The sequence below is a fragment of the Asterias amurensis genome, chromosome 3 (genome assembly GCF_032118995.1).
Source record: "Asterias amurensis chromosome 3, ASM3211899v1".
Classification (NCBI taxonomy): Eukaryota; Metazoa; Echinodermata; class Asteroidea; order Forcipulatida; family Asteriidae; genus Asterias; species Asterias amurensis.
In genome coordinates this window covers 22370635-22398485 of record NC_092650.1, presented here as the reverse complement: position 1 = coordinate 22398485, position 27851 = coordinate 22370635, and the positions used below count along the sequence as shown (strand labels likewise).

At 38.3% G+C, this 27851-nt stretch overlaps 2 protein-coding genes across 2 annotated transcripts; both read left to right on the top strand.

Annotated features, from left to right (window-relative positions):
• Positions 1–332: 332 nt before the first annotated feature.
• LOC139934455 (uncharacterized) lies at positions 333–9973 on the top strand. The gene is made up of 6 exons (XM_071928698.1): positions 333–1006; positions 2080–2161; positions 3941–4104; positions 5008–5177; positions 6308–6498; positions 8438–9973. Exons 1-6 carry the CDS (start codon positions 680–682, stop codon positions 8488–8490), a joined length of 987 nt encoding a protein of 328 aa, XP_071784799.1. The 5' UTR covers positions 333–679; the 3' UTR covers positions 8491–9973.
• A 1721-nt stretch (positions 9974–11694) lies between these two features.
• On the top strand, positions 11695–27692 carry LOC139934451 (cystine/glutamate transporter-like). Its single transcript, XM_071928694.1, has 10 exons — positions 11695–12388; positions 13491–13616; positions 15861–15963; positions 16742–16786; positions 17812–17935; positions 18491–18594; positions 19241–19337; positions 22889–23038; positions 23822–23999; positions 24481–27692. Exons 1-10 carry the CDS (start codon positions 11851–11853, stop codon positions 24543–24545), a joined length of 1530 nt encoding a protein of 509 aa, XP_071784795.1. The 5' UTR covers positions 11695–11850; the 3' UTR covers positions 24546–27692.
• Positions 27693–27851: the final 159 nt, after the last annotated feature.

Genomic DNA, 27851 nt, shown 5'->3' with positions numbered 1-27851 from the left:
TTAATTACTCAGAAGAGCTTTCGTGTGTTTCTATCTAAAAGTTTGCTTGGTATTACAGTTTTTGAGAAAGAGGTGATTTCACACTCAATTCAGCTGAAGCACACAAAGTAATGCAACTGTATCTTTCACTGTATTCTCTTGCAAATTCGATGACCAATTGAGCCCAAATTTTTGCAGATTAGTTTTTTGATGCATATGTTTGGATACACCAAGTGAGAATACCGGTGTTTGACAATTACCAAACGTGTCCAGTGCCGTTTAAGGGGTAATTATAATGACGTCATGGCTTGCTGAACCTTCCCATGCTTCTTATAAAAGCGATAACACGAGAATAGCGTTGAGTGGGAGCGGCTGCATGATCACTTAACTGTATTATAAAATTTGTATTCTCTGTTGTTCTTGCATTAAAAGCTCTTGCTTTTAAACTAATTGGTTCAGAAACATCAAGGTGAACCTCACAGATGACGGATAGTGTAAAAGCCAGCCATTGTGTAACTTACTATATCGAAAGGTTTGCGGTGACACCGTGTAATGATAATCTCTAAATGAGTAGGGGTGGTTCTGAACAGAACCGTTGGTTTTAACTCGACGTTTCGATCAGTATGCCCTGATCGTCTTCTGGAGAAAGACTTATTGTATACCATACTTATTGTGTACCTTTGTTTGGCATGGATTAAACATGGAGCCCGGCATCTCTGTGCATCTTCGCATCTTGCTTATTCTTTACACGATGTGGCAAATACCGTTGGTTTACGGGAAAGTAAACTCATGGTGTGGTATCATCGACTATGCGTTGGTCGATCTGAACTACACGACCGTACATGCTACCACGAATCAAAAGCTGTGTTACCAGGCCTGTCTGAATGATTCACCCAGGTGTAAATCTGCAAACTACCGGCCGGAAGATCGAGAATGCGACCTGAACTGTGCCTCACACTATGATGTTTGTGTTGGTGGGAGATTGGTCGAGAACCCTGGGTCCATATACACCTATACAACATCTAAGGTAGGCATATATAATGATTTATTCTTGTCAGCCGCTTGGTGAAAAGCTCTTGCACCTAACGGAGGTCGCTGGTTCGAGTCCTGTTCTAGTCCAGTTTTTTTCTCTAGCCAACGTTAAACGCACTCAGTCAGTTTCACTCGTAGTTGACTGATACTATTTTTCAGACATCTTTTTTTAATTTTAAAGCCATTATACACTTTCGGAACACCTTCGGCTCGGTCCGTTAACATCGCCAGCCACCAACCCGGTCAATTCCACACAGTGAAGACCGGGTACTCGCACTGTTATTCCCTAATTAAAACAATTATCAATTCTCGATAACGAAAATTACGGATTTATTGTAAACACTTGTCATGACACGGCGAAACGTGCGGAAACGGGTGGGGTTTCCCGTTATTTTCCGACTCCGACGACCGATCGAGCCTAAATTTTCACAGGTTTGTTATTTTATATATAAGTTGTGATACACGAAGTGTGGGCTTTGGACAATACTGTTTACCGAAAGTGTCCAATGGCTTTAAAGTAAATATTTTCGCTCCTAAACCAATTTTTATCTGTCACAATTTTAATTGTGTAATATTTCTTCGCTGGAAGTGACGTTTTGGCAGAGTGGATGTCACAAGTCAGTCAGGCTTTTTGTGTATTTTTGTTGTATTGTAGTAATCAAAGGCAGTGGACACTATTGGTAATTACTCAAAATAATTATTAGCATAAAACCTTTCTTGGTGACAAGTAATGGGGAGAGGTTGATGGCATAAAACATTGTGAGAAACGGCTCCCACTGAAGAGCAATAGTTTTCGAGAAAGAAGTAATTTTCCACGAATTTGATTTCGAGACCTCAGATTTAGAACTTTAGGTCTCGAAATCAACCATCTAAACTCACACAAGTTCGTGTGACAAGGGTGTTTTCCTTTCATTTTTATCTGGCAACTTTGATGACCGATTGAGCTCAAGTTTTCACTAATTAGTTATTTTATGCATTTGTTGAGATACACCAACTGTGAAGGCTAGTCTTTGACAATTACCAATAGTGTCCACTGCCTTTAATATTTTTTCTTGTATTTTTTTTCAGATGGGATGTGACACTCCGCTTGATTCAACAAGTGCCGCACATTGTAACAAAACATCGGTACCTCCCTGTTATACGCACAAAGGTGGGTTCACGCGTGTGATTAAAGGGAATGTACACGTTTGGTTATTGTCAAAGACCAGTCTTCTCACTTGGTGTATCCCCTCATACCCATAAAATAACAAGCCTGTGAAAATTTGGGACTTAATCGGTCATCGAAGTTGCGAGAAAATGATGAAAGAAAAACCACCCTTGTTGGACGTATTTATGTGCTTTCAGATAAGAATTAAAGACTGCTAGCTAGAAGTCTTTTATTATTTTAGAAATTACACCCTTCTCAAAAACTACGTTACTTCAGAGGGAGTCGTTTCCCACAATTTGTTATACTATGAACAGCTCTCTAATGCAGTTTTTAAGTTAAAGTCACCTGGAACTGGTATTTTTTCAAAATAAAGCTTTTGTCACTAATATATGTGCTTTGATGAGTGGAATGTGAATAAACAGTTAACTAATGTTTTAAAAAATCAGTTCTTAAGTTATTTACAAATTTAAGAGTAGACCCCCGACCCGAGAGGGCGCTGTTCGTGACGTCAATCGAGGCAGACTTTGCCTGTAAAACACTTTTTGAAATGGACCAACTCACGACTTGGACGTACATGTACTTTGCACGTGTGTTTACTGTACACATTGCAGGCAAAGTCTGCCTCGATTGACGTCACAAAAGGGGTAGGCGGAGTCAGCCCCCCAAACAACTTTATATATTTTTTAAACATATAAATCGTGACAAACAACTACTAAAAAAATTGTTTTATTGTTCGTAAGCATATACTCTTCTTTTTTTTTGAAAGAAAAAAAAATCTATTTCCAGGTGACTTTTATATTTGTTTTGAGTAATTACCAAACGTGTACCTTCCCTACAAAGGCACCGGACACCTTTGATAATTGTCAAAGACAACTATGCATACAATAACAAATTTATGAAAATTTTGACTCAGTTGGTCATCAAGGTTGCAAAAAAATAATGAAACAAAAACACCTTGCTGCACAAATTGTGTGCTTTCAGATCTTCAGGCCTGTTAAGTCTGTTAATATTTTAGTGAGAGATTACCCCTTTCTCAAAATATAAACAACTTTCCCGTGCTTGTTACCAAATAACGTTATGTGCAAACAGTTATTTTGAGTAATTACCGATAGTGTCCAGTGCCCCTATTAACATTTTGAAATGTAAAACAAATACTGACATTATTTCGTCACCTCGAAATATCCACCGAAATATCATTTCGTCCCTCGAAATCTTGTTTAGTTCCCTCGAATTATTATGTGGTTTCCAGGAATTTTTAGTTCGAGGAAACAAAGTAATTGATTTCGGTGAATTTCAATATTGCGAGGGAACGAAACAAAATATTTCGTCCAAACGAAATAGGCCTAGTAATTTTAAATAATTTAACTGGTACAGAGTCCTTGATATGCCGAGAGAGTTTATTTATTGGATATTCAAGCCATTGTTTTAGCTATGTATATCTTTTCCGAGTTCCCTCACAACTACATCATGTTGTAGTTTATTGAATTTCCTAAAAGAGTGAAACAAATAGAACATTGGCCATACAGCAAAACAAATGTTGTTACTAAGAATGCTTGTTATTCTTATCCCTTAAAATTATTATACCCTTTTTTATTTATACGCCGAAAATTTCACGCATGTTGAAAAAATATTGTATCAACCCTTCATTTCTCACTCTACTTTAATTTCAATATTAAAAGACCGATCAGCAAAGAAACAAAACCCCGTATAACAGCTTCGTAATTCATTTGTAACGGTAAATTGTACGAGGTACATTTGTTAATACCTTGTTTCGTATATAAGGGTCTGAGTGGCAAATGGTCTTCAAGGGTGTGGCTGGGACTGGATTGAAGATGTACGATCAGTGGACTAACGCCACCTGGTTAGGAGACTTGGGATTTTTCGGGAACTATCGAAACGATACATTGTACAATGCCTGGAACAACGGACAAATACACGTCAAACGGGTGAGTAATGTTATCAGGCATTGATGTTGATGCCGATTAATCTCAACTGCTACAAGTTTGTCAATTCATATTACATGAACGGAATACACTGCAAGAAACTGTTTTGTTGGCAAAAAACGGCATGTTCTTTTAAGTCAATTCATAAACACATGTTTTGCCAAGTTGAATGATGATTGTGTGTCACGAAATAGAATGACGAGGTGCTAAATTAAAAAGAGTTGAGTGCTTAAGGAATTTTAATGAATAAAAACGAAATTAAATAGCCGAACTCTGAAAACCCCCGCAGCAACAGCTTTAATTTGAACGCATGAGGTGGTCTTTTTATTAAAGGTTTTCTCGGTAAATTTCGGAAAATGAGCAGCCAATTTAACCACCAGCCTATTCTTTTTTGAACGAAATCGAATGCTACTGAAAAGGGTCATTCGGTTTCTTTGTAAGACTAGTCAAATCAACTTTTACTTTATTCGATTTAACATAATGTTATAAATTTTAGTTGCATGGGGATAATTTTAAATTGAGTTGACACATCCTTTGTTAAAGCCATTATACACTTTCGGAACAGAAAAAAAGGGAATGGTAAAAGACTTCTCTTGAAATATTATACCATGTAATGCTTTACTTTTTGAGAAAACATTAAAACAATTATTAATTCTCGACATCGAGAATTACGGATTTATAGTAAACACATGTCATGACACGGCGAAACGTGCGGAAACAAGGGTGGGTTTTCCCGTTTTTTTCTCCCGACTCCGATGACCGACTGAGCCTAAATTTTCACAGGTTTGTTATTTTATATATAAGTTGTCATACACGAAGTGTGGGCCCTGGACAATACTGTTTACCGAAAGTGTCCACTGGTTTTAAATCAAAACGACGGCGAATTATTTTAATCTCGGTCCCCAGGTAAAGCTGTCATTGTACGACCAGAGTGGGGTCAAAGTTGAGATGGTATTCAATGGCAGAGACTCGGACATTTCGAGCTGGTTCGCCAAGGAGCGCCTTGTATCCTCTCCATGGAGTGACCTGACACCAACGGCACAAACCAATTTCTTCTCCATCTATGGGATGTTTTGGTATTTATAACAGTTATTTCAATTTATTTACCCCTTCCCACCATACTCGTTCTGAAGAAAAAATGTCGTTGTGTTGCGAGGTGACCCTGGTTCGATACCCGGCCAGGGCCAGAGTTGAGTTGAGTTGTGCGTTGGTTGTCTTCTGTGTGCCACGTAAAGGGTTTTCCAGACCATCCGGTTTTCCTCCCTCGGGAAAAATCCAACACTTTCAGCCTATGACTGTGCTCCGTGGTCATGGGTTGATGTGGCTGGCAGCCAAAGGCGCCCTTGCACGCCTGCTTCTATAATACATTGTAGCCGCATCTTTCGCAATTCAGCTCTTAGCTTTGAGTATGGATATTAGCCCCCCCCCCCTTTTAAAAAGGAAAAAAAAAAAGAAAAAAAGGGGAAAAAAGATAGTTATGTGCGTATAGCAAGGAGGGAGCGAGCGGGGATCGCGATAGTTGCCCGTTAAGCTCGGTTCATACTTCATGCGAATGCGAAGCGAATTTGACGTGAATTTGACGTCACACCCTCCTTTCGCAGCGATTATTCGCAAGGGAGTAGTGCAGAGTTCAACTGCTGCGAATTGCTCGTTGCGAATTTGTGACGTCAAAATTCGCTTCGCATTCGCATTCGCAGGAAGTATGAACCGGGCTTTAGTGTGAATAACAACGTCATGCACCGAGACTAAGAAACTTAGTGAGATGCTAAACAACATACACCCGTAAAAACCCCAGGGGTGGATTTCACAAAGAGTTAGGACTAGTCTTATCTCGACTTAGGACGAGTTACTCGTCCTAACTTAAGACTAGCTATGCGTTTTTGATATCTCTTAGGACTAGTCATAAGTTAGGACTAGTCCTAACTCTTTGTGAAATCGACCCCTGGGTCAGTAATCCTGATTCCGGGTCCCTTGGGGCCTGACCCATTGACCCGGGTCACGGTCACGTTGACCCGGAGTGGGGTTACAAACTTGGGATTTAGTCCGGATTCTTATATGTAAATTTGACATTTTTTGTTTTCTTCTGATACAGATAACGGGTCGGTCTGCTGATAAATTACATGATGGTCAATAAACGATAATAAGCGTGTTAATACTCTTCTTTATTCTTGTTATCTTTCCACCCCCCCCCCCCACACCCCCACAGGGACAGATCTGCATATCGAAGTTTCTACATTAGTCGGCACTTTGACTTATGTCCAAACGACACCGGTTGGCTGATGGTGGTGGATGCAGCTACAGGGGTGTGCGACTATGAACTTGGACTGGCAATGGGTTATCCCGCCATACTGTACAGCACAGAAAACCACGCTGTCCGCTGGCACGGTGGACTAAACGGTTAGTTAATGTCATCTTTATTAAATAATGATATTTCTTTACAAACAAACTTTACAAACTAAATTTTTTGTAACACATAACACAATGCACACAGATTCAAATTAAAGTTACACCGTTTGAAGATAATGATAGTAGAAAGCGTACCCTAAAACACTAGTTGCTGAGTTGCTGTAGTTTTTGAGAAATGAGTAAAACAATGTATCGAAAGTACGTTTTTACAAGTTAAAATTTGTTCGTCTCATGATTACTGAGACGAAAATTATTTCCATGACATTGTTTTACTAATTTCTCAAAAGATACAGCACCTCAGCGAGTAATATTTTCAGGGAAGCTTTCTAAATCTGTAGACATTGTTTTTTTTTTTTTTTTTTCTACAATTATTGTATAGATCCTTTAAGTAGGATTTGAAACTTGACATGGTGAAAATACCCTAAAGTAAGGTTTGCATTAACCACCACGTAGTGATAACCTCTCAATGAGTTGGTGGTGGTTCGAAAAAGAACCGTATGTTTTAACTCGACGTTTCGCTCAGTATGCTGTTGATCGTCTTCTGAGAAAGCTAAATGATGTTTACGGCTATGCAGGAATTTCTGTTTGTGCACGTGTGTAAATAATACTAATAATATCGCAGTCTTATATAGCGCACGTATCTACCAAACACGGTACTCAAGGCGCTGAGTATAATATACAATCTTTCAGAAAGCTATGTTATTGCAGTGATGGATTCTGAGACCCAATTAGTAAACACCTTATAAGGGTTTACAAGGTTCTACGGCCCATTAAGCAGCAACAGCCAGGAACACTGGGGCGAACCCCATCCCTGTTCGATAAGTGCATTAGGCTCTGTTACATGCGTTACACAACACATGGGACCAACGGCTTTACGTCCCATCCGAAGGACGAAGCAATGGTAAAGTGTCTTGCTTAAGGACACAAGTGTCACGAATCGGGATTCAAACCTACCTTTTACTGTTCAGAATCACCAGAGTTTGAATTCGGTGCCCTTAACCGCTCCCCACCTTACTAAGTAATCTTCGTTTGCGCAGCTAACGCATAAAAACGGAAAACGACCATTGCACACTAATTAAACAGTGGTGATCGTAAGCGCAGAGTTAGGCTGTAAAGCAGAACCAATGTAATCCGGCCCAGTTCGTGGCGATCCCTAGCAGCTGTTGCATCCACCATGGAAACCAAAAGCCCAGAAGAACTGAAGAGTGCGATGCGCAAAATTTATAGTTCACTTTTTTTTTTTCCAGACTGATACCCTTTCGCAGCTTCGAATCAAACTGTCTTATAAAAGCTGTTGATGATCAGTCAACTACTTTAAATTCATGCCAATAGAGTTTTAACTTGTTAAAAACAATCAGTGTTTGCTTCGGTGTGTCCGATCCAGCTACCAAACACAGTTTCAAGAACTGTATATATAAAAAAGATAATTATTAATTTCTCGGTCAATTTGGGCAAATGAGCAGCCAATTTAACCACCAAGCTATTCTATTTCGCGCGAAATCGAATGCTACTCCAAAGGGTAGTTCGATTTCGTTTTATGATTAGTCAAATGTAATGCTGCGTCATTCGATTTAACAAAATAATCATTCAATTTAACAATTCATCAAAGCAGCACTCAAATTCGCAGACGCTTCTTGAGGCGTGTGTGTCACAAAAAAAGTATGTCGATACGCTAAATTGAACAGAGTGTTAAAGGAATTTGACTCGACTCAAAACGAAATTGAATGGCCGAATTCTGAATTTGAAACGCAGTAAGAACTGGAGAGGCAAAACAGCTTTAAATCGAACGCATGAAAATGAAATTGGCTGCTCATTTACCGAATTTGACCGAGAAAACCTATATTATGATAAAACAGACCATCAATTATTGAACAAACAAAAGTTACTATTAGTCATTCAATTATTCGCATTTGTTTTCTATTGTTTGCAGATGGAACGTTGGGCGCAGCAGATTACTTGACCGTCCATATTGACATTGAGTGAGACGAGATTCGAGGCATCCGCATCGTGCACGTCCAATTGATGGCGCACTGCAACCTTATAAAACTTTAAAACGATAGGTGGCAGCAGACTTACTAGTTAAATTTCTATTGTTTGCGTAAAAGAAAACAATTGATTTACCAGAGGAGCGTTTTCGCGGTCGTACCCAAACAACAGCTGTTTCGCTCAAAGGCCAGTGATTAACCTATGGCCTGTTCAACTGAAGCAGGTTTTGACTAATACGACCGCGAAAACGCCCCAGGTTGTTTTTTAAAAATATGCTGCCACCTAGCGTCCCAAAATTCACCTGTTGAATTCACTCCGGTATTAAACAACTTGTTGCGCTTTTTAATTCTTTAATACGTAATCCCACAACTTCAAACTAGTCCTTGATGTAAGATAACAATACGAAGTGATTATATTCTTAGTTTTCGATGTTAGAGTTAGATTATTCAAAGTATTATGATGTGCATTTCAAAGCAATTAATATTAATTAGCGAAAGTTAAATTTAACCTTATATAGGAGGTAATGCCAATAATGTTCACACCAACGCATGGTCGTACAGATCACGACTGTTCTGTTAAATAGCGTGTAAAACAGATTTTAGCTGCTCTCAAACTTTTCTACAATGGTGTACATGAACTCTGTAACGTTCACTTAAAGGCAGTGGACACTATTGGTAATTACTCAAAATAATTATCATCATAAAACCTTTCTTGGTTACGAGTAACGGGGAGAGGTTGATAGTATAAAACATTGTGAGAAACAGCTCCCTCTGAAGTGACGTAGTTTTCGAGAAAGAAGTCATTTTCCACGAATTTGATTTCGAGACCTCAAGTTTAGAATTTGAGGTCTTGAAATCAAGCATCAGAAAGCACACAACTTCGTGTGACAAGGGTGTTTTTTTTCTCTTTCATTAATATCTCCAACTTCGACGACCGATTTAGCTCAAATTTTTACAGGTTTGTTATTTTATGCGTATGTTGAGATACACCAACTGTGAAGACTAGTCTTTGACAATTACCAATAGTGTCCACTGGCTTTAAGCCGCAAAACCAAAACAAATGTTGTGTGTTCAAGGGTAAGTTCACTCGGTCCCCACAAAAAAAAAAATACCCCAAATCCAACTTGCGGCTTAGAACTATATTAAAAACGTTGTTTTTGGTGGGAATTTAATGTGTTCAATTTATATGTGGCTTCGAAGTTCATGATGACTGATAGGTCGAAGACCATCCCCAAGCTGTTGCTGCCGGCAGTGCTTGTAATAATAGTGTTATCCAGATGTTTGGATGTTCCGATCTTAACAAGTTTCGTGATTTTAACCGTACCGCGATGCGAATGAGAAGACACATTTGTGTTGTTAACTATGATACAGTCCCTGACTTCGCTGACTGATGCGCGATACCACGGTGGGAATAAAATGCATTTCCACGTGAAACTGTCTGTACCTTAAAGGAACACGTTGCCTTGGATTGGTCGAGTTGGTCTTTGAAAAGCGTTTGTAACCGTTTTTTTATAAAATGCATATGGTTAGAAAGATGTTGTAAAAGTAGAATACAATTATCCACACAAACATGCCTCGAAATTGCACGGTTTTCCTTTTACCTCGTCGACTAACACGGTCGGCCATTTGTGGGAGTCAAATTTTTGACTCCCATAAATGGCCGACCGTGTTTGTTCGCACAGTATTTGGAAAACCACGTAATTTCGAGGCAAACTTGTGTGGATCATTGTATTCTACTTTTAAAACATTTTTCCAACCATATGCATTTTATAAAAAACGGTTGCAAACGCTTTTTATAGACCAACTCGTCCGATCCAAGGCAACGTGTTCCTTTAACAAACTGCTGTAGTCAATTTCACACAGAAAAGCTAAACAATATTCGTATTATAACTCGTAAATATTATCATTACTCTTGAATTATATTAACTAACTCTACTTAGCAGTGTTTAACTACTATTCACTCATCGTTTCATTAAAGGAACACGTTGCCTTGGATCGGACGAGTTGGTATATAAAAAGCGTTTGGAAACGTTTGTTATGAAATGTATATGGTTAGAAAGATGTTTTAAAAGTAGAATATAATGATCCACATAAGTATCACTCAAAGTTGCACGGTTTTCTTTTTACGTCGCGAACTATCACGGTCGGCCATTTATGTGAGTCAAAATTTTGACTCCCATAAATGGCCGACCGTGTTATTGGACGAGGTAACAAGAAAACCACGCAATTTCGAGGCATGTTTGTGTGGATCATTGTATTCTACTTTTACAACATCTTTCTAATCATATGCATTTTATAACAAACGGTCACAAAACGCTTTTCAAAGACCAACTCGACCGATCCAAGGCAACGTGTTCCTTTAAAAACTGCATCAAAGGTTGTTTCTTAAGTAGATTTTGTTGTTACTTGGTGTTTGAAAATAAACGAAAACCAAACTCGACCAAGAATGTACCTTGTTTGGCTTCAAACAATTTTTTTTTGTCATTTATAAATTTCGAAACAAGTGCCCATATTTTGTATACTTGCCAAAGAAGTTTTCAACCATGAGCATCTTAATACATCGTGTTATGTTCAAATCCTATTTCTTCATACTCTCATGCCTAGCATTGTTCTGCACAACTTTTATTCAATTGCCCATTCGATTTGACCGATTATGTTTGCATTAAATGTTTGCATAATAGAGATCAACCTACAGTCAAACTTATTCCTTATCAAATTAATATGTGTAGGTCGTAAGGGCGGGTAATGATTAACCTTTACACGGGGAGCATGATGTAAATCGAGATAATGTACTACCTGAAAATACCGTTGCACCAAATGCTTTAAAGGCAGTGGACACTATTGGTAAATTGTCAAAGAACAGTCTTCTCACTTGGTGTATCTCAACATATGCATAAAATAACAAACCTGTGACAATTTGAGCTCGATTGGTCGTCGAAGTTGCGAGATATTAATGAAAGAAAAAACACCCTTGTCACACAAAGTTGTGTGCTTTTAGATGCTTGATTTCGAGACCTCAAATTCTAAACTTGAGGTCTCGAAATCAAATTGGTGGAAAATTACCTCTTCCTCGAAAACTATGTCACTTCAGAGGGAGCCGTTTCTCACAATGTTTTATACTATCAACCTCTCCCCATTACTCGTTACCAAGTGAGGTTTTATGCTGATAATTATTTTGAGTAAGTACCAATAGTGTCCACTGCCTTTAATCGGCGTAATCTTATCATGGAGCACTATTGTACCTTGGACCTTACTGATTAATAAGAGTTTTCTAATTTGTGTTCATTTTGAAACGCCTAACGAGCATATTGAATAGTTCAGTATTTATATATGAGTTTAGAGGGCCAACTGATGTGTGATGGATGAGGGAAATATTGTCGTCCAAGATGGTGATGGTAGCGCGTCTGTCAATGGGGTGGAGAAACGTGTGCCGGAGGGAGATGGTGTCTCCTTTAGCAGTCACAAGGAGGAAGACGGGGACGAACCGGTGGCGCTCAAACGCCAGATCGGTCTGGTGGGTTGCATCGCCTTCGTAGTCGGTACCGTCATCGGCTCCGGGATCTTCATCTCCCCGAAGGGCGTGCTGCAGAACACCGGCAGCGTGGGGTTGTCTCTCGTCGTCTGGGTCGCCTGTGGGTTACTCTCCACCATCGGGGCTCTCTGCTACGCCGAGCTGGGGACGTGCATTACAAAATCCGGCGGTGATTTCACGTACATTTTGGAGAGTTTCGGCGCCGTGCCGGCTTTCCTGCGCGTTTGGACGCTCTTAGTGGCCGTGCGTACAGCATCGTTTGCCGTACTTGTTATTACAGCTGCAACGTATCTTATTCAACCATTGTTCGACGACTGTGGAGTACCTACGTCTGTGATTCAGTTACTTGGAGCTACACTACTCGGTAAATAACATAATCATCACTATAAAAGCCATTGGACACTTTCGGTAATTATGCTAACTATATTATTTGAGTAATTACCAAACGTGTACAGTGTCTTGAACAGCCAATAGCTCTCATTTGAAAATATTTTGTGACTGTGTCATTTACATTTTTAGTAAATGCTTCTTAGCTTGATTAATTTGCATATTTGCGTTACAGATGAACTCACATGTGTACATAATATTTTAAGGTTTCTTAAGATAGAATACAATCAACACGACGTGAGAATTAAATGTCAATTTGAACGGTTGAATAATTGACCTGTTGACCTTTATAAAGCACACTCAATTGGACCAAAATGGTCCTTACTGGGGTCAAAGGAAGCAACTAATTGGACGATAACCGTTCCTTGGGATTGAAACGTGTGCGTGTTATGTCCCACCTTGTAGCGTTTCGCCTTACGCAAGGGGTTTATAATGGCACATCACAACTAAATAACGACAGCGCACTTTGTTATGTGACCAAAGCATCGGACGGCCACAGCTCGTGCAGTAAACTGGGTTAGAGTTCATCATTCCATTTACTCCCTCTTTGAAGGGTTTCAATACATTGTGTAGGTCAAGTGCTTGAACATAACACGAATCCAAACAAAGAGGTGTATATTTACCCTTAGAAGTTCAGCTTCAACAGTCGTCAAGTTTTTAGAAAAAAATGAAAACCATAGCGCAATGTATGAGGCATTTGTACAGGCATTTGTCTCCGTTTAGAAGAAAACTTTGCTCGTGAAATTGTTTTACTAATTTTTCTAAAACAGCAACTCAGACACTTTCTACTATCATCATCTTAAAACCGTGTAAATGTTATGAAAACCCGTGGAAGCTTGTGTTTTGTGAAGCTTCTCTTTAATTTAAGTCGCTAGTTTGCTTTAATTTTAATCGACAACGCCCATCCAGTCGTGTCATGATGCCGTCAATTACGTATATGTGTTGTGACAATACATCAATGAAATCAATTAAACATTTTATCAATTAATGAATACAAAAAAGTAAAATAGAATTGTATCGTGTCCACGTATTATCTCTGTTTGCTAAATCTTCTTTTCTGATTATCCCCCTCTGATTAGCTGCCGTGTTCTGCTTGAACAGTGTGAGTGTGGCATGGAGTAACAGAGTCCAGATTATCTTCAGTGTCGCTAAAGTACTGGGTCTAGTCATCATCATAGTGTCGGGCGTGGTTCTCATGGTACAAGGTGATAAGTCCTTATTCAACATTTGTGTTAGTTGTTTAATAGATAATAAAATACACAAAACAGTGTTTACCCTATGGGTCGTTTTCCCCATTGGATGTTGTAAAGGCAGTTGACACTATTGGTAATTACTCAAAATAATTATTGGCATAAAACCTTTCTTGGTGACGAGTAATGGGGAGAGGTCGATGGTATAAAACATTGTGCGAAACGGCTCCCTCTGAAGTGTCATAGTTTTCGAGAAAGAAGTGGTTTTACACGAATTTGATTTCGAAACCTCAGATTTAGAACTTGAGGTCTCGAAATCAACCATCTAAAATGCACACATCTTCGTGTGACAAGGGTTATTTTTCTTTCACTCTTATCTCGCAACTTCGACGACCGATTGAGCTCACATTTTCACAGGTTTGTTATTTTATGTATATGTTGAGATACACCAAGTGAGAATACTGGTCTTTGACAATTACCAATAGTGTCCACTGCCTTTAAGTGAAGAGTGGTTTAAAAAAAAAAAGCATCAAATACGGGTTCTGGTGGTAGAGTGTTGTCGTTTTGTCCGCCATACCACTCTTGCAAAAAGCCATATGGAGGGGAACTATTTTTTAGAGTGATAAACGGTACTTTCAAAATTTCACTCATAAAGAGTGAGACAGATTGACTGTCACTCTTAATAGAGTGAAACTGACATCTGTCCACTCGGACAAGAGAGTGGAATTTTCATTTCTAACATTAAGAGAGTGGGTTCGAGTCCCGGTCGTGACAGTTGTTTCCTTGCGCAAGATGCTTTACTATAATTGCAATTCTCTTCACCAAGGGGGGTATGTTTGGGCACCTGCTGGGGTAAAGCTTGATATATATATATATTGCATGGAAAGGCCTTTTGAGCGCTATACATACTTGCTCGTGGTAACATGTTTACTCCCCTCCCCCATCATGAAGCTGAGTAACTATAGAGGAATTTCATTGGCCCAATTGCACACAAATTTGTATAGGAAAATTAAATCTAAAGGTGCGATTTTCTCCTGAAGTGCATATCTTGAGCACAGGGCACTATAAATGTAAAGTTCAATGGGTTGGTTATTTTGAAATGCGCTGTATAAGAACTTTTATACTAGTGGTGTTTAATACTTTGACACCAAACGTTGACGTCGTTCAAAAATACAGAGTAAAATTAACCCTTTGTAATAATAAAACGTCACCCTAATGACAGATTTATCAAATTTACAGTTTTATTGGGTTCTGTTCATCGTTATCAATGCACACAAATCATAAAAGGATATCCCATAAATTCAATAAATTAGACTCAATGCCAGCTGAGTCCTTACTATTATAAACACGGCAAACATTATTCGTGACTACCTTCACAGCCAAATCTGGTTTTAAGACCCTCAAAGTCTGGCCAAATCCACCTATAAATAGTATGTGTCTGATATGCCAGCTGGTCGTGTCTGATGATGACACAGTTCATTGTTTTTTGTTATTTAATTTTAATAGTGCAATATTACGGTAATAACAAAAAAGATAAATACGACCTTTGCTTAGGTGTAACTGACCCAGTCGTGATGCGCCAGTTTTATTTCCTCACGTAATCAAGCATTAACGAGATAAAAATGATCTAAAAACAAAGACTATAAAAGATAACCGCCCTCTCTTGGCCATCGATGACGTCATACTCAACCTTGTATAACATCAAATCAGACCGAATATTATTATACGTAGTTATAATGGGAAATTTTTAAGTTTGAAAGCAGATTATGTGTTAAATCGTACTGAAGCATAAACATGTACAGAGACGGGCAAGCGGCTTTAGACCATAAAATCTATAGTAATTGGTGTTGCTGGCCACAGCAAAATAGTAAAGTAATTAAAATATAGTTTACGTTTTGTAGGCACAACATTCCACTAGTTTACGTCAGGGGGTAGATCATACTCTATCGCTCGGAATTCCAGGGGGGGGCGGGTTGGTAATTCAATAATGACCATTTTTCCTTGGCACATTCGTCCAATGGCATACATTTTATCAAAATACTAAAAAGTTGTTTCACTTTTGGTGATAATTCCAATGTTTGCTCCATTACAAGTATCGTGCGCATTAAAAGAAAACTAAAAGGAGATCATACTTGATTCGTGTGTGTCTGATTTCAAGATCACAACATTTTTCCCACAGACGAATTGAGTTGTCCACAAATTGATTTCCGTGCAAATAATAAATTGATTTTAAATTTCTTTTTTGTTGCTTTGTTTTAGGAAATGTTGAGAATTTAAGAGATGGATTTACTCCAGCCATCGAGGTATCCGCTTCAAATATCCCGTTGGCGTTCTACTCAGGTCTCTTCGCTTATTCTGGATGGTCAGTACAGGGCCCAATTTCATAGAGCTGCTAAGCACGAAAATTTGCTTAGCATGAAATTTCTTTCTCAATAAAAACAGGACTACCAACCAACAGGACTACCAACTATGAACTGGTGTTCAGCTGTTGTTTGCTTATCCTGAAAATCCAACTGAAATTTTGTTGGTAATCCTGTTTTTATCAAGGCAAAAATTTCATGCTAAGCAAATTTTTGTGCTTAGCATATCTATAAAATTGAGCCCAGATGGTTGTTGTTGTTGTTGCTGCTACTACTGCTGCTGCTGTTGTTGTTGTTGTTGTTGTTGTTGATGTTGTTGTTTTGGCTCATGCTTTTGGTGTTAAATTTGCATCAGGGGTGGTTGCTGCATTACTGCTTAAACGAGATGTGAAGGGAGGGGACAAAGATATTTTGGGGGTTAGGTTAATGTATAAAACAACTCAATTTCGATTTACATTTTGGGGGAATGGGGGGGGGGGCGAGGGGATCTGAGTCGACACTTTCCCCATCCACCCCTGGGTACTAGGCAGCCTCGGTGGTAAAAATGGCCTGCTCTATAGAATGGCAAAGGTCGTAGTTTCGAATCCCTAGCAAGGAAGAGCTCATGAAATTACCAAAGATACTGGAGTTAACACACAAAGTATGGGTAAAAAAAACCAAGTAAGTTGTTGGTGTTGTAATGAGGTATTCCGGTTAAAATTTTGAGAAATATATTAAATTTGAAATTACCAGTGGTAATTTGCAATAATGCTAATTTTCTCAACTCTTCGATGGTTACAGGCAATTCCTTCCAAGCTTCACAGAGGAAATTATTAATCCAGCAAGGTAAGAATATTTTAATAACTTTTTGTAACACAAAACACAATGTCCACAGATTTGCACCAAATATACACCGTTTGAAGATAATGATAGTAGAAAGCGTATCTTAACATATTAGTTGCTGAGGTGCTGTAGTTTTTGAGAAATTAGTAAAACAATGTCATAAAAATACGCTTTTATATGCTAAAATAATGTTTGTCTCATGATCACTGAGACGAAAATTATTTTCATGGCTAAAGCACCTCAGCAATTAACATTTGCAAGGAAGCTTTCTACCATCGTTATCTTCAAACTGTGTAAGTTTAACGCCAAATCCTTGGACATTGTGTTTTTTGTCCTACAAAAAGTACATAGACCCTTTAAAGCCATTATACACTTTCGGTAAACAGTATTGTCCAAGTCCCACACTTCGTGTATCACAACGTATATATAAAATAACAAACCTGTGAAAATTTAGGCTCAATCGGTCATCGGAGTCGGGAGAAAATAACGGGAAAACCCACTTTTGTTTCCGCGCGTTTCGCCGTGTCATGACATGTGTTTAAAATAAGTCCGTAATTCTCGCTAACGAGAATTAATATTGTTTTGATGTTTTCTCAAAAAAGTAAAGCGTTTCATGAAACAATATTTCAAGAGAAATCTTTCACCATTACCTTCTGTAAACCCTGTATATTATTTGTAAATCTGTGATTTTTTTCTTTCTTTCTGAACCGAAAGTGTATAATGGCTTTAACACCGATGATGATCCTGGGATTGCGTGCCTCTAAAAGTATTTGCAATTTTGTGAAGTACTAATGTTGGTACTTGTACTTGGTACTTGGACTCAAGTCCTTCTGGAGTACCGTGTTGATGGTGCTAATATCTCGTACTCATGCAAGCAAACTATATTACTCACTCGACACTGGGCTGGAAAAATAATCTGTTCAGAGTGATGTAAGCCCTACTCATTACCCTACCGTAAGTGTACTTCGACTACGATGTAATAATTTGTCGTCAACCAAACTGTTACTTGCGTTTTAAATTCTTTGAAGGAATATCCCAATTGGAATTGTCGTCTCTATGACCATCATTACGGGTGTCTACATCATGGCCAATTTAGCCTACTTTGTTGTCCTGACACCGGCAGAGCTCCTTGCGTCAGAAGCTGTCGCTTTGGTAAGTTGAAACGACGAGCTAGGCACTGGACACTATTGGTAATATACTCAATTGTAACCATCAAAAACTTACCTGGCAATGAGCAATGGGGAGCTATTTATAGTATAAAACAGTGAGAAACGGCCTCCTCTAAAGTAACCTAGTTTATGAGAAAGAAGTAATTTCTCATTCAAATAATAAAAGACTTCAGTTAAAACCTTTTAGTATAATTCTGCATCTGAAAGCACACAAAGTAGGCTTAATGTAACAAGGGTGTTTTTTTCCCCTTGTTTTCCTGCAAATTCGATGACCAATCAAGCCCAAATTAATGTTCACAGGTTTGTTGTTGTATGCATAGTGTTGGAATACACCGAGTGAGAATACTGGGACCCAAGCAATTAGTGTTTCACTATATCAAAATTGGTACCTTCGAACATCGGGTTTAGTCGAAGGCTGCCACAAGGTTGACAGTTTAGTCAAATTGTCGTTAATTCTGCTGTTGGTCGGACAGCATTTTAGCTAATTTAAAATCAAAACAAATCAAATCAAATCAAACAACTGTCTTTTATTTTGCAGACCTTTGCTGAACGTGTTCTTGGACCTTGGTCTGTGATCATCTCGCTAGCTGTCGCCATGTCCTGCATCGGATCGTTAAACGGTGCTCTGTTCTCATTCGCAAGGTACGTGTCCTTAATGTCAAATAACTGAGAATTATTTCGCAAATTGTTTTAGCACTACACCAGACACAAACAGTGCATGTGTTTGTACTTCAGTAATTAACTGTTTTCTGCGTTTGACATTTTTGAGATAAATAAGTTTCCCAATTTGTTTCCAAGGTACGTGGTTTAAAGTGAAACCGCTGAGAATTATTCTGTGAGCAATTTTAGCAGTGAACCATTCACAAATTAATATGCAAGAGTGTTTGTACTTCAGGAGGTGACCCTTTCCCCGTGCTTAGTATTGTTTTAGCTAAATCAAGTTTACCAATTAATTGTTTCATATTAAGCAAACCTTTGAAGACAAAAAGTCCTGGACGGGCCGAGCACGTAACGTAAAGTTTCGGCTGGTGTCCCAAACGGCTGCTCAATAGAACTTTCGGCGAAAAGAAATATTATGGCTCTTTGGTCACAAGCAAACACAACATTGTCGCCCCAACGAATGTTATTTGCAAAACTTTTAGTGTTATATAAAGTGGTGATTGATAAAAAAGGTAATTAATTTTTACCAAAATCAGTTTGAAATCTCAATGCGTGAATTTAGTTGAGGTTTCAGAATAATCAGCAATCAATCACACAATATCACCTCATCTTTTCACTTTTGTTTCAGAATATTGATGGTGTCGTCAAGAGAGGGGGTAATGCCTCAGGTTCTCGGCATGATACACATAAATTACAAGTCACCACTTCCAGCGGCAGTTGTTTCGGTAAAAAGAAGTTCATTACACAAGTTTATAAACAACATTTTAAATGCTTTTCAAATTATCCGTACTCTAAGCTAAACTGTAGCCAGAGTCGTAGACTTAACCGTAGATGTAGCCAGTGTCAGATGAAATCAGACATAGATGCATGTTAATTGTTAAGTTTGATTTGTTTTCATAAGCCCCGATATCAAAACACTCACCAATTACTAGAGTTTCACTCGTTTGTTGCTTCTAGTTCATTAATGTGATTGATATGCTATAATGAGTTTCTTGAGTTTATTTCAATCTCTTGATTTTCACTTTTGATTGATTTACCTTTCTAGTTCCCTATGTGATTGCTATGCTCATGAGTCCCAATATATCAACACGTCACTCAACTACTTGAGTTCACATCACTCGGTGGTTGTTTTGGGTCATTTACCATTCTAGTTCTTTAGTGTGATTGATTTGCTGATGAATTCCTTGAGTTTCTTCCAGCTCCCCAAATTTCACTAGAGTTTGTTAATTTTATGTTATTTACTTTCTAGATTCCCTATTGTGATTGCTATGCTCATGAATCCCGATATCAACACACTCATTAACTACTTGAACTTCACTCGTTGGTTGTTTTGATCCATTTACCATTGTAGTTCTAATAGTGTGATTGATTAGCTGATGAATTCCTTGAGTTTCTTTCAGCTCCCCAAATTTCACTATAGTTTGTTAATTTTATGTTATTTACTTTCTAGATTCCCTATTGTGATTGCTATGCTCATGAGTCCCGATATCAACACACTCATTAACTACTTGAATTTCACTCGTTGGTTGTTTTGGGTCATTTACCATTCTAGTTCTTTAGTGTGAATGATTAGCTGATGAATTCCATGAGTTTCATTCAGCTTCCTGAATTTCACTATAGTTTGTTAATTAGCTGTTTCGTAGCGTAGCGCAGCGCAGCGAAACAGCTATTGTTTTTGTTCGGTTTTTTATTTGGTTGTTTCAAGATTATTCAGTATTCGCATTTTTTTGCATGGTTCCTAAAGAGCAATTGCAATGAAACTTTCAGTGAAGGGCATTGGTGCAAGGAGGGTCCTAAAAGAAATTCGTCATGATGACGTCATCACCGGTCACGTGACGTCATCTTAAAGGTGTTTTATTTAAATATTTGAAAATCTATATCAAATCAACCACAAGAGACCGTAGCTTTCTGTTAACGGGATTGCAATCGATTGGGTAGGGATTAATTGGGTCTTCATTTTATTTCATGTGCGTGACCTCACATGACCTCTACTCGAAACGGGCCAAAAACGGAAGTGCCCTGTAACTCAAAAGTGGTAACAGTTATGAAGTTGCTTTCCCTGGACGAAGTGTCTAGCGAGGGTGGGCAGTTCAAAAAAAGTATTGATAACGTCATAAATTGCAACAGCGCCCTCTAGTGGCAGGTTGAAGTTTCTTCAAAATGGACTTTTTGAAGATGTCTGTGGCGAAGTTTTTTGTAATCACTTTAAATTTTACACACACGTTTACTGTCTGGCAGGCATCATGTGTGTGAAGTTTCAGATCAATAACGTCATCAGGAGTCACGTGACGCGGTATTAAAGGTGCACTTTTTGAAGTCGTATAACTCTCAAAGTAATGATGCCATTATGTTGAAACTACGTAGATCGTTAGATATTGGCAAGTTCTCGTGAATTGTGGAATGACGTCATGATGACGTCATCACATGACTTTTAATGATTTTTTCCATTTTTACACCTTTAACACATCAATTGCTATCTGAACATGGTATAATCCAAATTATTTCTTTATTTATGCCACTTCGGGCAAATTGCCTTGAATACACAACAAATTTAAAACTCAAATGAGAAATTTGAAATGTTATTGACGAAACAGCTATGTATTTGTGCAATGCCATAAGGTTGCGTGCCATAGCCTCACGCACACATTGCCATGCCAATGTGCGTAATCATTTGTACACGAAAATTGCTTTGAATACACAACAAATTTAAAACTCAAATGAGAAACTTGAAATGTTATTGACGAAACCGCTATTTATTTGTGCAATAAGGTTGCGTGCCATAGCCTCACGCACACATTGCCATGCCAATGTGCGTAATCATTTGTACACAAAGTACAATGCCATGCCAATGTGCGTAATCATTTGTACACGCAGTCAATGCCATGCCTATGTGCGTAATCATTTGTACACAAATACCATGCCGTGTCCTTGTACACACACCCGATTGCGTGTATTCTTTATGTAGTTGCATTTTATACACAGGTAATATCCTCATGCACATTCTTAACTGTACACAAGCAATTGCAAGCTCCGTCATGAAAGGTATTGGTCCTATGATGATGATCCTAAAGCAAGGATTTCATGATGACGTCATCACCGGTCACGTGACATCATCTTAAAGGTGTTTTATGTTAACTGTTTGAAAATCTATATCAAATCAGCCACAAGAGACCGCAGGTTTTTGTTTGCGGGTGGGTAGGGATAAATTAGGTCTTCATTTTATTTTGTGTGCGTGACCTCACATGACCTCTACTTCCAGTCGAAACCGGATGTGCCCTCTAATTCAAATGTGCAAAAGTTATGAAGTTGATAGTGTCTAGCAAGGGTGGGCAGTTCAAAACAAATATCGATGAAATAACTAAACGCATCAGCGCCCACTAGCGGCAGGTTGAAAACTCATTAAAACGGACTTTTTGAAGATGTGTGTGGTGAAGTTTAGTGTAATCACTTCAAATTTTACACACACGTTTACTGTCAGGCAGGCATCATATGTGTGAAGTTTCAGATCAATGACGTCATCGGGGATCACGTGATTGCACTTTTTGAAGTCGTATAACTCCCGTAGCAACAATGCGACTTTGTTGAAACTTGGTAGGTTGTTAGATATTGGCAAGTTCTTGTGAATTATAAAATGCCGTTATGATGACGTCATCACACGATTTGTTATGAATGTTTAAATTTGTGCACCTTTAAGTCATCAGTTGCTAACTAAACATGGTATAAAAGGAATTTCTCTTTTATTTATGCCTAATTGGGCTAACTGCTTTGAATACACACAAAAAATCTAATTCAGTTGAGAATTTGAAAATTTATTGACGAAACAGCTATGCGTTTGTGCACAAATGCAATTATGTTTAGTTTTATGTTATTTATTTTCTAGTTCCCAATTGTGATTGCTATGCTCATGAGTCCCGATATAAACACACTCATTAACTACTTGAATTTCATTGTTTTGATCCATTTACCATTGTAGTTCTAATAGTGTGATTGATTAGCTGATGAATTCCTTGAGTTTCTTCCAGCTCCCCAAATTTCACTATAGTTTGTTAATTTTATGTTATTTACTTTCTAGATTCCCTGTTGTGATTGCTATGCTCATGAGTCCCGATATCAACACACTCATTAACTACTTGAATTTCACTCGTTGGTTGTTTTGATTCATTTACCATTTTATTTTTTTAGTGTGATTGCTTTGCTGATGAATTTCATTAAATTTCTTTCAGCTTCCAGAATTTCAATACAGTTATTGTTTAATTTTATGTTATTTATTTTCTAGTTCCCTATTGTGATTGCTATGCTTATGAGTCCCGATATCAACACACTCATCAACTATTTGAGTTTCACTCGTTGGTTGTTCATCTCAATCGCAGTGGCGTCGATTCCTTACTTCAGATGGAAGTACCCGGATATGCCAAGGCCATTTAAGGTAAGAACTCGGGTCAAAGGTCACTGCATTATAATCTATATGTAGCGTGGAGTGATTACGTTCATAATGAAATATTTACACGCCTAATGTGCAATTAGAAAATACAAACTTGTGTTATTACCAACTAGACCAACGAGATCCAGTTCAGTTCAGTTCAGTTCAGTACAACATTAAAAGTGATACACACAAATGCAGGAAATTGGGGGGTAACAACCAAGAAAGCACAGCTTGTTTTAACAGGGAGAGAGTGCCCATACAAAGGCAGGATCCAATACAAATACAATATAATTAATACAGACAGAGCAGGTAGATATGATTCGAACTGCCTCTAGAATTGCAAAGATCGTGGGTTCGAATCCAAATCGAGTAATATGACTGTTTTACCGAGCTCAGGAAAGTAGCCTACTGAGTATGCAGTGCTAACACTATCGGTGTATGGTAAAATCAAAATTTGTGATACAATTCTTTAAAGGAAGAAACTAAAGAGTGAACTTATAGGTACAGCCAAACCTCTTTTGTGTAAGTATTGGCTCTGAGAAGAGCCGGTGTGGTCTTGACGTTTCGAACAGTATACTCTGCCCGTCTTCAGGAGAATGCTGGGCTGCTGGTTTACTGTTCGTAACGTCAAGACCACACCAGCTCTTCTCGGAGCCAATACTTACACAAAAGAGGTTTGGCTGTACCTGTAAGTTTACTATTTTTTTTTAAATGGTTCCTTCTTATTTATCCATACCATACAAAGCTTCAAACAATACTTACAACTCTTAATGTTTTGTTTAACAGGTTCCCATCATCCTACCAATCATCTTCATTATATGCGCGTTGTTCGTGGTAGGCGTCTCCATTTACTCCTCACCAGTAGATGTGGGCATCGGGGCTGCTATAACAGTCGCCGGGGTACCAGTTTACTTCTTCTTCGTCTGGTGGGAGAATAAGCCCGTGTGGTTTACCGATGCAATGGGTAAGAAATCGACAATACGCAATATGTTGCCCCAAACTTAAAACGTAATGTAGCCCTGACCAAAATGTAGCCAACAAAGTAGTACCTTAATATCGCTCTACTTAAATGTGCCCGCAAAGTTGTGTCTTAATGTAACCATACCATAAATGTATAGCCAATGAATGTACATATGTTGCCCGACCCCATTGTACCTTCAGATCGCATGTGGACCAATACAATGTATCACACTGTCTGTAGGGAAACCTGATTTCTGCTCTACCAGTCAGGCTTCTGATGGATGGTACCCAAGCTGGACTGTAAAAGGGGTAACCCTGTTTCAGCCACATGAGTGGGTGGCAACGGCCACAGGAACAATTGTTGGGTGTAGCCCACACCTTGAAGTGGCCTTCAGGTTTTGTGTGTATGGCGACTTGCATGAAAAACAAAATTAGAGGGTATTATTTACTTAATAAAAAACTGTGTCTTGTGTTTTCTCTTATAGATTCCCTCACGTGTTTTCTGCAGAGATTCTTGTACATTGCTCCAGGAGCGAAAAAGACGGATTGAGACTGAGATTATTTTCCCCAAGTTCTCTGCAGAGGGAGCAAATTTGTTATTTCTGTTTGTTATGTGGCACGGAATCATCGCCATGTTTTACAACAGCTTCAAATTCAAATTGAGTTTTGTGATGCACTCATTTTGCAATATATGGTATTAATAGTCCCTAGAGCAGCAGGGGATTTAGTTACAAGTATCTAACCTCAGCTAAAACGGTGTAAAAAAACAGTGGCTTCATATTTTTTACATGGGCATTTTGTTTTCAAAATCAATACAAATTTCGATTACGTCACATTTCAAACAATGGTCTCAACAGATTGGTAAGTTCATTCCTGAATGTGAAGGTTTATTTCAAAACGGTAATGAACTTAACCTTTTGACTGGCACAAACAAAAATCGGAATGAAACCAAAAACCATTTTGTTTAAGACGTCCGATCAAATGTTGCTTCTGAAAGAGAATAAAAGTTTAAAAAATAAAATAAAATAAAAATGATAACAAAATGAGTGCATCAGAAAACTGAGTTGGCCCTTTAATAGAGTCCCCATGAATAGACTTGTTCGATGCAACTAACAATCTGGAACCATTTGGTTGAGAGCTAATGTTCTGACATCCAAGGTAACATTCAAGTGCGTTTGTGGATTGCAAATGTTCTTCTCCCTTTCAATTTGTCTTCCAATTCAGGTCAGTAGGTATGTATTAACCGAAGACCCGTTGGCGTTCTTAAGTGCCTTTAGTGACCCCAGAGGCTGGTGTGTGGTATGTGGGCTGCACGCCTACTACCGAAACAAAGTAACCGTTAACTTTATGTAAATACTAAAGCAGATACTGTGAACATAACGAATATGTACAGCATCGAAATCCACAATATTTAGGTTTTCAAATCACTTTACACTACCAAACTTAACAACAAGGCTAACACAATTTGTTTGTATCAAATTTATTGAGTGGCTTCAGAACAACATTAAACAAAGGAGCATCCCTTTCGTTCGATAACATATTTCTCACACTAAAAAGAGCTCATTAAACCACAGGGTCGACTATAGCCATTCGTTTTTATTTCTCCTAAGTTAGGACTAGTCCTAAAGTAAATATTTGTGAAATCGACCCCTGGCCGCAGATTTCTTGGTCAACTCAGTTGAAACTGGCTTAATATTTGGATTTAAGCTTTGATTCTGTCTCAGTTTGACCTATTCTTGGGTCTTGACCATACTCTGTTCCAGCCGTAACTGGGACCATTTCAGACACACCCCAAACTGAGTTTTCTTGGCCTACCGGTTAGAAGCACCGGATTCAAGCTCTGGTGTCTGACCAGCTGAGTGTGGGTTTGACCCCTGATCGTGACACCTGTGTCTTTGAGCAAGACACTTAACCATGATTGCTTCGAAAGTTTGGGAGGTAGTGCTTACTGCTCTACCAACTAGGTTTCTGATGGATGATACCCAAGCCTACAGTCGTATGGAACGTAAAGGGGGTAACCTTGTTTCAGACCCAGGAGTAGGTGGCAAAGGCCTCTGGAAAATAATTGATTTGTAGCCCACGCCTTGAAGTGGCCTTCAGGCCTTGTGGGTGTGGTGACTTGCATAAAAAAATAATAGTATTATTAGTATCATAGTATTATAATTAATATTACAACTACTTGGTATGTCACAGTACCAAGCAGCAACAGCGCCACTAAGAGGTTGCGTGTAATCGTTCATGACGTATTCATTGACTGCTTGTTTGAACAGGGGAAACCAACAAGCAGACAAAAGTTGTATGAGCTTTCAATTAGTAGAACAATTTGAGTAAAGCCCGGTTCATACTTCGTGTGAATGCGAATGCGAAGCGAATTTGACGTAAATTTGACGTCACAACCCTCCTTTCGCAGCGATATTCGCAAGTGAGTTTGGCAAAGTTGCCCTGCTGCGAACTATTCGTTGCGAATTTGTGACGTCAACAATCGTATCGCATTCGCATTCGCAGGAAGTATGAACCGGGCTTTAGAACAACATAAATAAGAGCAAAACAGGACAGTGAATAATATTCAAAAACGGTTAGTATTCATGATCGTTTATCTTTCACTTTATGTTATGCAAAATAACAAGTCACTGGAGTGAGATATTAATTTAGTTATTGTCAAAGTACAAACTCAATCCCATTATACTTAGTTTTCGATCAACACACATAGTGATAAAACTGTATCAAAATGAAAACTTAATTGTACCAAACTATGTATGGTTAATATGATTTTGTTTTATTGTGGCATTTTTCTTCTTCTAAAACCTTATTGTATTCGCATTGTAAATAGTAAGATTATGTTCTATTGACGCACTACTAAAGTTGAGTTCACATTATTATTGTATGTTAAATTGTTAAAGTAGGTGGACACTATTGGTAATTGTCAAAGACTAACCTTCACAGTTGGTGTATCTCAACATTGGCATAAAATAACAAACCTGTGGAAATTTGAGCTCAATCGGTCATCCAACTTCCGAGATAATAATGAAAGAAAAAACGCCCTTGTCACACGAAGTTGTGTGCGTTTAGATGGTTGATTTCGAGACCTCAAGTTCTAAATCTGAGGTCTCAAAATCAAGTTCATGGAATTAACTTCTTTCTCGAAAACTATGGCATTTCATTACTCGTCACCAAGAAACGTTTTATGCTAATAATAATTTTGAGTAATTACCAATAGTGTCCACTGCCTTTAAATTACCCGTTTCTTAAACTAGTATTCGAACTGCCTCTACAGCAACCGGGCTATCTTGCAAGATAGTTGGTAAGACACTGCTCTAAAGTTGGTATTTTTAGAAGTGGTGGACACTGTAGGTGTTTGGTTTGGGTGTATACAAACAAATTTAACCAAACCTTATAGTGTCGTAGCATTGTGTTTGCCATATCCTAAAAAAGCTTATTACTTATGTCGCGGGTTCGAATCCTATAAGAGTAATATGCTTGCGCTTTTGTTCACATAACTCCGGAAAAGTACTGAATACCCATTAACCGAAATTAATACAGTATTATTGTTGGCGTTACATCGTAAGCAATGACGTCCACGTTTATTCGTCTTGTACATGAGTTTTTGTTAAAATTGAAATCAAAGACATGTTCAAGTGATTATCTAAACGAACACAAAATAAACTGTCTTAAATAAAGATTGTTTTAATCATTATTATCATCAGTTGTATGTGTGTTTTGGATAAAATGAAGTATTAGAAGTATTTGTAAAAGTTTAGCAAACCGAACGGAAAAAAATATTGTTTTCAAACCTCTTGAAAATAAACAATATCAAACGCAGTTTGTTATAAACACAATTTCAATGTTGTTTGTATAG

Coding starts and splice junctions, on each gene's coding strand:
- LOC139934455 (XM_071928698.1), top strand. CDS start 680: ATGGAGCCCGGCATCTCTGTGCATCTTCGCATCTTGCTTATTCTTTAC. Junction 1,007..2,079: donor ACACCTATACAACATCTAAG/GTAGGCATATAT, acceptor ATTTTTTTTCAG/ATGGGATGTGACACTCCGCT. Junction 4,105..5,007: donor GACAAATACACGTCAAACGG/GTGAGTAATGTT, acceptor CTCGGTCCCCAG/GTAAAGCTGTCATTGTACGA.
- LOC139934451 (XM_071928694.1), top strand. CDS start 11,851: ATGGATGAGGGAAATATTGTCGTCCAAGATGGTGATGGTAGCGCGTCT. Junction 12,389..13,490: donor ACTTGGAGCTACACTACTCG/GTAAATAACATA, acceptor CCCTCTGATTAG/CTGCCGTGTTCTGCTTGAAC. Junction 18,595..19,240: donor GCTCTGTTCTCATTCGCAAG/GTACGTGTCCTT, acceptor CTTTTGTTTCAG/AATATTGATGGTGTCGTCAA.